The 12,940-nt window shown below is 41.6% G+C and overlaps 1 protein-coding gene across 1 annotated transcript in view; it reads left to right on the top strand.

Moving 5' to 3' along the window:
- Positions 1-12,940, top strand: part of KLHL14 (kelch-like family member 14) — a 111,405-nt gene that overhangs the window by 79,526 nt on the left and 18,939 nt on the right. The window contains exon 5 of the mRNA XM_010828996.1: positions 9,064-9,153. Coding sequence (XP_010827298.1) covers positions 9,064-9,153 — 90 coding nt within the window. The remainder of the gene's footprint in view (positions 1-9,063; positions 9,154-12,940) is intronic.

Below are 12,940 nucleotides of genomic sequence, written 5' to 3'. Positions count from 1 at the left end.
GCTGAAACTCCAGTACTTTGGCCACCTCATGCGAAGAGTTGACTCATTGGAAAAGACCCTGATGCTGGGAGGGATTGGGGGCAGGAGGAAAGGGGACGACAGAGGATGAGATGGCTGGATGGCATCACTAACTCGATGGATGTGAGTCTGAGTGAACTCCGGGAGTTGGTGATGGACAGGGAGGCCTGGCGTGCTGCGATTCATGGGGTCGCAAAGAGTCAGACACAACTGAGCGACTGATCTGATCTGATCTTATCTGATACAGATATTCCCTCTCTTTTGGATTTCCTCCCCATCAGTCACCACAGAGCACTGAGTAGAGCTCCCTGTACCATAGAGTAGGTTCTCGTTTGTGATCTATTTATATATAGTATCAATGGTGTATATATGTCAATCCCAATCTCCCAATTCCCAATCTCTCACCCTCCCTTTCCCCCCTTTGTGTCCATACCTTTATTCTCCACGTTTGTTTCTATTTCTGTTTTGCAAATAAGTTCATCTGTTTTATTTTTTAGATTCCACATATATGTGTTAATATATGATTTTTTTTTTCTCTTTCTGACTTCACTTTGTGTAACAGACTCTAGGTCCATCCATGTCTCTAATACACTGTTTCATGACTCGGCAAGTGTAGGATAAAGTCATGCATTTACAGCAGTGGCACAGAGGAGAAGATCACAAAGTAGTACTCAGGAAAACTCTCCCTCAGATACATTTTTTAATTATGAAAGAGAAACAGACTCTTTTGGTTCTTGCATAGTCTCCAAAGTTTAACACATGGACCCTTATTTTCAGATTGATATATCTCAAACTCACGTCAACAAGTTTGTCTCCAGTGAGACTATGGGAACCCGAATCTCTGTGTGCAGAACAGATTGGGAGTGAGGGAGAAAGTGTTGGCCATCTTTGGGTTAATTCAGAACTTCCACCAACTCATCACAGGATTCAGACCATGTGAATTTCTTACGGGATTAATTTTCCAGACAGACCATCCATAATTAAATCATCCCCCAATACACAAACCATGTCCATTTATTGGTAGTTTGCAGGGCTCAGTGGTAAAGAATCCACCTGCCAATGCAGGAGACGTGGGTTCGATCCCTGGATCAGGAAGATCCCCTGGAGAAGGAAATGGCAACCCACTCCGGTATTCTTGCCTGGGCAATCCCACGGACAGAGGAGCTTAGTGGGCTGCAGTCCATGGGTTCGCAAAGAGTCAGACACAACTTAGAGACTAAACAATAAAGCAGGGATAATACAATCCAAATACAATAGAAAAAAGTAGCAGAGCCTTTTTCATGTGTTATTTATTCAATAATATCTATCAGGCATGTGCTCCATTTAATGCAAGAGGTTGACTGTGTGTCTGATTCTGTCTCCAGAGAAGCACTGGCTAAGTTGCTAGATCTTTGCAGAAAGACAGGATGGTAGGATTAAACTAGTGAATTTTAAAAGATTTATGTTTCTTGATTATACTTACTATAAAAATGAAGAAAATGTAAAAAAAAAAAATTTCTACAATCCAATGGCAAGAAATACTCATTCAGTGTCATTAAAATGAGGCATCTTTCTTTCAGGTTATATTTTTTATCAACAGCATGTAACTGCTATGTGAATTTGCTTCAAGGAGTAAATATTGCCCAAATATATATTCCAGCAATGCCATACTTCCAAAATATCATTTATTTTGCCAATTTAGATAATTCCATAAAACACTTTAAGAACAGAAATCACATACTTAGAGGCAACTTATGATATCAAGAAATCAAAAACCAATAGAGAAATGTATAAAATACAAATGGATTTGAAATATATGGAAAATGCTCTTTCATATTTAAACAAATGGAAATTTAAATTTTAACTAGACAGCAATTTGTTCACCTACCATGTTGGCAAAGGTACAGATGTTAAAAGGGGTACCATATAATGACATCCATCAACAAGTAAGACACCCATCCTTTGGCTCAGAAATTTCACTTGGAAGAATTAATCCTACAGATAAACCCTGTGTATGCGTGTTGTGTACACACATGGACACTCAGCAGAGACCTGCTAGTAATAATAGCGGCAAACTTCACCACGCCCCTACTCTCCAGCCCTCTCACCCCTCTCTCACCCAGCCTCCATCTTCTCTCACCCGGACCACAGAAGGAGCATCCTGCCTCATCTTCTTCTTTTCCCTCATTCACTCTCACAACATCATAAAAGCCAGAGCAATGTTTTCAAAACATAGATAACGTCCTGCTGCTGCTAAAACCTCTCCAGTGCCTTTCCGTCATGCTAAAAATAAAATCAACACCACTAATCTGGCTTGTAAAGACCCACCTACCCTGCCTCTGCATGCCCCCGACATCTCCCATGCCTCTTTGGCCCTCACCCTTGGCGTATTTAGACATGGAGGCTTTCTCAAGGTTACTTAGGCACGTCCAACTCATTAATGCTCTGGAATCTCTGACTGAACCCCTTCCCCTTAGATTTCTCACAATGACCCCTTTTCACCCTTCAAAATTCACCTTCCGTGACAGTCTCGAGTGGCCTTCCCTGATGACCCCAGGTCGAGCCACGGCCAGGCACTCACTTTCTAACACTTGGTCCCTTTAGCTTTCCTCTTTACACTGTCCATCCTCACCTGGCTGTGTTCCTGGGCGTTCCATCATGTATTTGTACAGATTCTTCTGCTCCTGTCAGTGAAGTTTCGGAGAGCAGGGGTACTGTCAGCTTCATTCGTTGCTTTATTATCAGCAACCAGAGAAGTGCCTGCACATAATAAATGTTTAGTAAATATTCGTTGAGTCAGTGAATCAGAAGGGGATGGAACACATCACAGGACTCCCCTCAGATGGAGCACAGTGTGGCTGTTGAAAAGAAGGGGATGGTAGGCAATCCAGGGGTTATCCTCTGACCAAGGCTGCACCATCGCACAGATCTGGCCTCCGTCTCCCTCCCAGACCTTATCTCAGATCCTCTGTCCTTGGGCTTTTTGGTGTACTTGCTGTACCCCACATTTGTTATTCCTGTCTCTATACTTGCATCCACCCCTGTGGCTGCCTTGCTCACTCTGTCAGGTCTCTGCTCAAAAGTCATCTGCTCAGAAAGAGCCTCTCTGACCACTGTCAAAATTCCTCACTCTCTCCCTTCCTCTCCATGGACCCCGCTTTATTCTTCTTCCTTGTTGTCGTTGTTTAGTCGCTAGGTCGTGTCTGACTCTTTGGCGACCCCATGGACTGTAGCCTGCCAGGCTCCTCTGTCCATGGGATTTCCCAGGCAAGAATACTGGAGTCAGTTGCCATTTCCTCCTCCAAGGGATCTCCCCAACCCAGGGATAGAACCCTCGTCTCCTGCATTTGCAGCGGATTATTTACCATCTGAGCCACCAGGGAAACCCAGTTTTATTCAACACACTTATCTTTTGAAATAGAAGTGCCTGTTTATTTGTGTCCATGTTGGTTACATGCTTTCCCTGACCACAATATTCCTTGATCCTGTTTGTCATGACCTCCCCAACAAGTAGAGCATTGCCTGGCATAGGGTAGCAGCCAAACAGATCTTTGATTGGTGGGGAATGAATAAATGAGTGTATTCTTGAGTGCAAAAAAAGCAAAGTACTGAATAGTATGCCCATAGAATGCTATGCCAATTGTATTAAAGAAAATGACCCATATATATAACTTCTCTGGAAGAAAAATCCAAGAAAACAACAGGGCTGGCCTCTGCAGTAGGGAACTGAAAGGTTGAGAGGGATTTGAGGAAAACTTATTCTTCCTGCAGATCATTAGTTTTTACAAGACTGTACTTTTACAAAACATGGCCAATAATTACTTTTTCCAAAAATTATGTCATATTTGACGGTTTTACAAGTTTATGTATTTGAGGCCAAAAGGAAATCAAAGCGCTCATAAATGTTACTTGAAATGATAAACATTCAATAAGCACACCTTCAGTCATCCTATAAACTTGGCATAGCCCTATGCAGTCTTTTGTTTGGATGTTCATGCAAATCTGTGGTTGCAAAGGATACCTACTGTTCAAAGAGGCATATGTTCCTTAGATATAAAATATGAGAGAAAACCGAGATGTGGATCTCTAGCAGATTAAGATCTTCATAAAGGCAACAAGATCCCTGTGCATTTTATATGCCAGGAAAAGGGCTTCTGGGCCCACGGTACTTTGAATCTGCTTGCAAGGTTGAAATATGCCCTTTTTGTTCAAAAGATAAAAACCCTCTGCCAATAGACTCTCCCCATCCTTGCCTGGCTGATTCGGTCAGTGTTTTTCTGGCTCCATCAAAAATATGTATCTTACTTTCAGAAAATCCACTCTTTGAATATGTGGATTTATAGGGAAAAAATATAAAGGAGTGTCAACTTGCTTTAATTAAGGATCCTTTTAAATAAGAAAAGAATAAATATTTAAAATATGATTCGATACCAAAAAATTATACAGAACTTTCAGGAACACCATCATTGAACACACAGGTACTCGGTAATTACTTGCTGGTTGGATGAACATACCTATTGAAAATCAGTAGAGTGAAATGGATGAGAGCGTGGGTTGGGATCCAGATAGCCCTGTGTTGGGATTCTATCTCTGCCATTCATTAGCTGAGTCTGACCTTCAACAAGTGACTTAACCTCTCAAGGCCTCAGTATTTCTTACAGAAATAAAGTGAATCACTAATGCGACCCTTGTAGTTAGCTGTATTAAATGAAAGCTATAGGCAAATAAAATATATATTTTATCATGTCTTATATTTTATCATGTATTATAATATGTGTTATTTCCTTCATGTAATTTCTGCCTGAATAAGAGCCAGTAATAACAAAGCACAAGTTTTGCTATGTTTTCAGAAATATAATATAGGTAACTATACACAAATATTGGCTTCCCCAGAGGCTTAGTGGTAAAGAATCTGCTTGTCAATGCAGGAGATGTGGGTTCAATCCTTGGATTGGGAAGATCCCTGGAGGAGGAAATAGCAACCCACTCCAGTAATCTTGCCAGAAAAATCCTGTGGACAGAGGAGTCTGGTGGGCTACAGTCCATGGGGCTGCAGAGTCAGACATGACTGAACACAAACACACACATATATATAAATATAATTATATATACATATACGTATAGAGAACCCACACAATGCCTGGCACATCGCAAAGTTTGGTTAATGGTGGTTCCTGCTGTGAAAAGTAACACGAAATACTCTTGAGAGTTTGACTTTCATCTTCACATCCACAAAGACCAATTCTGTGAATAACATCCCAGGACACTTCATTGCACTGCACAGAAAAGGGTAAAAGAATTTGTGTTACTGAGATTTTTATGGCTTTAAAATTATGAGAAAACAATTAGCAGGTATGTAAGTGAATTGTGGCAAGGATTCAACTTGTAACAATGACTAACATCTATTCAGTGTGTGCTGAGCAGTCATTCTTCAGAGTAAATAGTCTGACTTAATATCCTCTCCAAGTTTATTTTATAGAATCACCTGCTTCCTACTTTCTTAATTAAAAAATATTAAATGCAAATGGTTTATGAAATTTCCCAGACTAGAATAGAATAGCAAGGATTTGGAGTGAGAAAACAAAAATGATACAAACTGCTTCACATTTAGAGACTGAATGAACCCCTCAGATGACCAGAGGTTTCTTCTTGTTCAGTTTTCTGGCTGTTTTTCTCCTTCCTTATAGCATTTTGAGTTTGTTTAATGAAGTTGAGACTTCTCACAAAGGGCCTTATAAACACGTGTTATTAGATTTTAAATCTGATTTGAAAGTGCCTCTCTCTTACTCCCTGTGAGTAAAGTGACCTTTTTAAATGGAGGGAAGTGGGTTTAGATGACAGTAATGATAAATGCGGTCATGTTCACTCAATAAAATAAGGCCCAGTGCATTTGAGGATAAATCAGTGAAATGTACAGCCCCACCTGTCTGTCTCCATCATTCATTTCCACTGTCACTTTCACAGTGGCTGATGGATCACAGTCGCTGTAAAATTAGACAGCCTTTAATCTCATTTCATCCTGATTAGCTTCTCTTTACCCTTTCCCTCTAACTCACTGACTGACACGCTAAAAACTCACACCGGGCTGTATATGAACAGGGAGTACAAACTTCTCTTATGATACTTGCTTGGCAGGGCGAGGCCAGTGTCCACCCCTAGAGAAATGTGGAAGGAAGTGGGCACGTCTTTCTTGTTATTTAAGATAATCAATAATTGCCGTACCCGGTGTCATTTTAAACAGATGTTTTGTCTTGCTCACTGCTTTCTTTATTTTGCTTTCCTTCGGGCTTAATCAGAAGTCAAAGCAATGAGATCTTCTGCAAAACTCAAACACTGATTTCATGGCAACATTTTTCTAATAGATTTGGAGTTTTACATTGATAATCATCTCAAAGGACTTTCTGTGTGTATGTATAGTTTCTTGATTCACAACAATAATTCAGGAATGAAGATGCTGAAAGAGCCAAGAAATATAGCATGCAAGGTTTTAAAACAAGAGTAAAAAACTGGGTAGATAAATGAGAATATCTTCAAGTAGCCTTTATATGAGCATTTCAAAGACCTTGTCTTCCCTTATTTTGAAGGATTCAATAGTTTAGTGCAATAATTTCATTTGTTTGCACAAAGCTTAACAATAGGGGTAATCAAATGAGAAAGAGGCTTAAGAATAAATCACGTATTATTTCCTTCACTTAATTTCTGCCTGAATGGGAGCAAGTAAATGACAAGAACAAAACACCACTAGTGTTCTATTTTCAGAGTCTGTGCTTTATTATTAATATAAAGCTGGACTTCCAGTTAAAAAGAAGATAATACAATTTTTATTATTGATAAAATGTGGGCATTGAATTGACCAAAACTGTAAAATAAATATTGTTGTAAGTAAGTTGGTTATAGTCAGTTCTTTTTTTTTTTTTCCCTTGGCTGCTCAGGGTCTTAGTTGCAACATGAGAGCATACGGGATCTAGTTCCCTAACCAGAGATCAAACCCAGATCCCCGGCATTGGGAGTGCGGAGTCTTAATCACTGGACCACCAGGGAGTTCCCAGTGGCCTCTGTTCTTACACTTATGTTTCATATGAATAGATGCATCCAGGTGAAACAAGCTGTGCTGAGTGTACCCTGACCAGATGACATTATGATAAACCAGAGTAGTACGAGGTCATTCACAATACACACGGTATACATAAGATATGAGTAGCATAGTTTTGTGCTTGGTATTTTGGAACCAGCATCATAATGAAAACAATGATGAATTAATTTAAGAAAAGAAAAAAAGGTGTTCAGTGCATAACCAGTCACCCAATTTTAGTTGCTCCACAAACTCAACATATACTTTGCCCCGATGGACTCTGAGGAGTGGAGCCGGCAGGAGCTGTGTGGTTTAAAGTGTTTTCCAATGAGATAACTGAAGGTTGAGGGACAGAAGGACATTCCCTAGATAACTCCCTAAATCATTTGACTTAACTCATGGGCCATGAAAATCCAGGGTACACCCAATTTTTACTCAATCCCAGAAATCCAGGATTTCCATGCCAATGCCATCTCCCTTGTGGCTATTAGTTCAGAAACAGTGAATATTCACAGCAAAAGTGAATAACTAATACAAACAATGAAAAACTCCTAAAATCCTTTAATAAGAGGCTTAAGCTATCTGATTTGCTCTTTCTGGAGCTGTGTTATAAGGATTCAAAGCTCTGCCAGTTTCTCCTTATTTTTGTATACATATCTTAGCCAGCATAAGTACATTCTAAGACAAATAGAAGATATTAAAAACAAAGTGAAATGAGAGATATGTATCATCTCAGATAAACTGGGTTATAAGATAGGCTCGTTCTCTCTCTGTCTCCCTATCTCTCTCCCTCCGTCTCTCTCTCTCTCTCTGTCTCTCTCTCTGTGTCTCCCTATCTTTCTCCCACCACTGGCAAAAGAGTACAGAGTACGAGCTGGCCCTGACTCATATTGATTTCCCACTGCACTGGTTTCTTAAGTGCTCTGTTGATCCGTGTCAAGCAATAAGTTCCCTGGCTGAACATGCATATCACCTCCCCATTTGTCCTCACCTAGATTTAAGGTGCCCATATGATGAGCTGAACAAGGACATCATTTTTCCTACTGGTGTCACTGGGCCCAAACCACACTGCCCGTGGTGTGACAGCTAATGCCATGCACGTTTACAGTCACCATGTGATATAATAATAGCAGAGACGAACACAGCACTGCACACACGGGCTAACAGGGGTGTCCCATTCTGGTCCTGTGTGTCTCCCCAACGAACACGTGCATGAGAACAGATCCAGGGCAACCTGGCTTTGGTGGGTTTTCTGAATCATATTCCCCCTCTTCACAGGCACTGCATTCGGGGCAGAGCAGGGCAAGACGAGGGGAATGGATATTTGTGACATTCCTGACAGTTTTTATCTTTGTTCCAGAAGAGCTCTTAAGCAGATAGATAGAAAATGTGTGATTGTGCTGCTAATGACATTGTACAGGAAATTAAGCGTATACATTTGGAGAAGGCATTAAATCAGCAGGACCTTAATTTAAAAACTTAAAACTGTATGGAAATTCAGCTTGCTCATTGCTGTGGAATAGAAAACAGCCAAGCACCCTGAGTCTGTTTATGGAAAGATTGCCAGCAAGCCAAGTTTGGGCAGAGCAGCTTAATGGCTCCGAGTGGATGCTGGGGGATTTCTTCCGAGACGGAACCCCCAGCCCTGACCGTTGGGGAGTGTCATTCATGGTTTTAGACTGCGATCCCCATCAGCAGGCAGGTGAGGAGAACTTAAGAATCGAAAGCAGCCCGACACGTTGTTCTTGATTGATCTGCGGAATAATATTATGTAAAATTCATCCAAAGGGGTGGGGTTGGCAGTTGCTGGAAACACACTGCTGAGCCCTGTGGACTGGGGGGTGCCCCGCTCTGCTGTCTGTGTGCTCTTCTCCCTTCTGACTTAGTCTCATGTTTTGTGCATTTTGGTGAAAGCACATAACTCATGATCCAGGGTACCAAGTGCTAAGATGAAAATTTTCATATGTCCTTTTTTTTTCCTTCCTCAATTCTAGTCATGCCCTACAACAGTGCCCATCACTGCGTCGTGGAAGTGGAGAACTTCCTGTTTGTGTTGGGCGGAGAGGACCAATGGAACCCTAATGGTAACTATTGAACCACTTAGTAGTAGATGCTCAACAAGTATGTGATGAGAGGTGCTGGTGGCAATCCATCTTGTAATTACCGTGGAAAACATATTTCTGTGCAGCAGGGACAAATGAAGTAGTCGGTGATGGGGGCTGACGATTGGAGGGAGGGTCAACCGTTGAGCTGACAGAGGACGGTACGCAGCAGTGCGTTCACTCATGGACTGTCTGGGGATTTGGCTTCGCCGTGACGCCCAGCCCCATCTCCTTATCCATCCCCTGAGGAATGCCCCCAGCATAAGCCCAGACTCCCTGGAGGCAGGTAGCAAGTGGCAGCTATGAAGAATGCTCACCACCTTCTCCACCAATTTTCTCCCGTTTTATCAGGATAATAACACACAGTTTCAATAAGTAAACATCATCTGCCGTCGTGCTGAAGATAACCTTAGCTGAAGTTCCTCTGCAGCCTTTATTACTTAAAGCCTTTTCGGGCTACAGCATCTTTTGCAAGGGCTTCGTCCACAGATTATCCACCATCTTCCCTGTTGATGCAATTACTCTGTAATTGTGTCAAAGAGAGAAACTAAACATTTGAATACCCTTCCCAAACCCAACATGGGGAGAACACTGCACCTTGCTGCGCCTTGCAGAACACGCAAAAGTATCAAGATATTTTTGGAAACCTTGCACGTGAAGGAGGGGTTGCATTGTAGCCTTCTCTGTAACAGAGATCATTATGACTGAGAAACCATAAAACAGCTTGCAGGTACACATTTTTACTTTAAAACCCCAGAACAGCCAGCTGAAATTACATATACTGCATATATTTTATGGTGAATGTTCTCTTTTAGCATCTGCACCAAGGCAAATTATAGAAAATTGTTACATCTGTTCATTCTAGAAAATCTTAAAGGAAAACAGCCCAGGCTACCCTCCAAGAATATTTCTTTGAAGAGAAAGGGACAGTCTTTCCCAAGATCTGCCTTGTTGGCTCATATCTTTCAGTGTTAGAAAGACAGTTTCTGGGCTTTGGGGAGAAACAGATTTGGATCAGGAACAAAAAATGTTATTTATTATGTCTTTTCTAACTTCTCTTTGCAATGACGGATTCCATATGTTACCAAAAACAAACAAACAAACAAAAAAGCCCTGGTAGATATATAATCCACGATGAACTCTCCTGTTTAACCTCTTCTTCCCTGGAAGTGATTTGAACAGAGTAGAACTTTTGTAAGAGAAAAGAGTGCACAGCAGGCAGGTTTATCTAAGAAAGAACGTGCAGAATTGTTTTTTGAAAGCCAGATGAAAATTAACACTGACAAGGGAAGGCTGGGGGGTCTTGTTCCTAATGACGTTAGTGATAGACTGCTTTGTAATACTCTAATATAAATGCCTATATTCTGTCATGCCCCAACTTACAGAGAACCAGTTTACATTTGTCACTTACCAATATTAACTCCCCCAGAAAAACTGCCCATGGGAGATTTCCTTTTCTTTCTTCTTCCTTCCCCTCTACCACTGGCTAAAAACTGCCACTCCTTGCCCCCACTTTATCACTCAAGAGATAGACAACAATCATGTCTGGTGACTGGACATCGTAAGAAAAAAAGAGAGAGAAATGGAAGAGTTACAAGAAAATGGAAAAGATGAGAAGAAACTAAAGAAGTGAAGTGTAATCCAGAATTCCATTGCCTGTGGCCACCCCCTCAGGCGTCTAAGTAGGGTCAATGAAAGGCACAGGAGGAAATAACTGTCTTCATTTTATCTCACTCTCCTCACTCTACCTCACTCATTCCTTCTGAGATTTATTATCCCCTCTGCATATCCTTTGCCAACTTCAGAACATCTTTCTTCTTTTTATCTCCTCATCCTTCATCCTAGCCTCTTTTCCATACCACCGACTTTGCCTCTGAAAGCTCTTTCTTCGGTTCCCATCAACATCACACGAGTGGTTAGCTCAGCCTTTTCTCTGAGTGACGGTCACTACCATTTACCACTAATAAGCAAAGCCGATTGCTGATTTCTACCACCAGTGCTCAGCGTGTGCAGGTCCTACGCCCCATTACTGAAAGGAGGCACATGTCTTCCTCCAAATGGAAATTCTAAACCAAGCATCACAGAGAAACATTCTTATTCGTGGTGGGTGTATTCTACATTCCTCTTAAAAACATTCATCTTTGGATATATTTGGGAATTAATCTTGGAACATGACTATCAAGAATGACTTTTTCTACAGGGAAATGATTGTAAATTCTACAAAAACTTGATTACAAACCAACTCTAGACATAATCCTTCCTTGATTTGGAGCCTCCCTTTGTGAAATCCAAGTCTTTGGAGTCATACTTACTTCTGGCACTCTTAGATCTTTCTGTAATCCCCAACTCTTTCTGTAATCCCCAAATAAAACTGGATTTGACACCCAACCAGGCGATCCAAACCCTGCCATGCAATCCTTGGAACTCATGATTGCACATCAACAATATCCCTATAATCCTTAAACTCTCCCCAAATGTCCCTTCAGCTTCTTTTCTAATCAAAGTCTGACTGTTCTCTGGGAGGACTATTAGTCCAGCCACTCTGTCCAATGAGGACTGTGTTCGGTCCCCCACCTTTGCTCTTATGCTCCATATTATTGGAGGCAGGTAGCTTTTCTATTTCTCTATTCACTCTCACATGCTTTAAACTCACCACTTTAAAGGGTGTCTTCAGATTTTACTTCCTGCTGCCCTTGTATGTAGCAGCTCCCCAGTATTATTACGGAGATGCCACCTCCTTCACATTTTCATTGTCCATCATCCCTTCATGTCCATGCGTGCTAAGTCACTTCAGCCATGTCCAATTCTTTGTGACCCCATGGACTGTAGCCCACCAGGCACCTCTGTCCATGGAATTCTCCAGGCAAGAATACTGGAGTGGGTAGCCATTCCCTTCTCCAGGGGATCTTCCCGACCTAGGGATCAAACCCAGGTCTCCTGCATGGCAGGCAGATTTTTTACCATCTGAGCCACCAGGGAAGTTCCTCATGTCCATACTTCCCTCCTCACTGAGCTTATAGTCTATCGCCCACCCTTATAGTCACATTAGTGCACAAACCTGCAGCCCTTGTGTCCATCTCTCCTATTATTCTTGCCTGGTAAAGCCCTGGTCCTGGTTCAGCCCAACTCTTTCCATCTCTCTCCTGCCCTTGAGCAACTAAATGGAGACATAGAAAATCATATAGCCATGCTAGCTACTAGCCAACACTACTAAATTTCCCTGGTCAATACACTCTTCCACCCTCTGGGTTAATTATTTGACACCTTCTCTTTCCTCGGATACTTCTTTCTCCAAAATCTCCTTCCTCACTCTCAGCTGATAGCCTTGCTTCATAGTCCAATGAGAATAGAAGCAATCAAACAGTAAAATCTTCATCTTGCTACTACCAAATCCATTGCTACCCAGATATTTTTTTTTTAAGATTTTTGGATGTGATCTATCTTAAAAGTCTGTATTGGATTCGTTACAATACTGCTTCTGTTTTATGTTTTGGTTCTTTGACCTCGAGTCATGTGGGGTCCCAGCTCCCCGACCAGGGATTGACCCACCACCCCCTGCATGCAAAGACGAATCTTGACCATGGGACCACCAGAGAAGTCCCACTACCCATATATTTTAGGTAAATATATCCCTCTTATTGGGCTTCCCTTGTAGCTCAGATGGTAAAAGAATCAGCCTGCAATGTGGAAGACCTGGGTTTGATCCCTGGGTTGGGAAGAGTCCCTGGAGAAGGAAATGGCAACCCACTCCAGTCTTCTTGCTTGGATA

The sequence above is a fragment of the Bison bison genome, unplaced genomic scaffold (assembly GCF_000754665.1).
Source record: "Bison bison bison isolate TAMUID 2011002044 unplaced genomic scaffold, Bison_UMD1.0 scf7180017864498, whole genome shotgun sequence".
In the NCBI taxonomy this organism is placed as follows: Eukaryota; Metazoa; Chordata; class Mammalia; order Artiodactyla; family Bovidae; genus Bison; species Bison bison.
The sequence above is the reverse complement of the archived record's forward strand: the minus strand, read 5'-3'. Positions and strand labels throughout refer to the sequence as shown.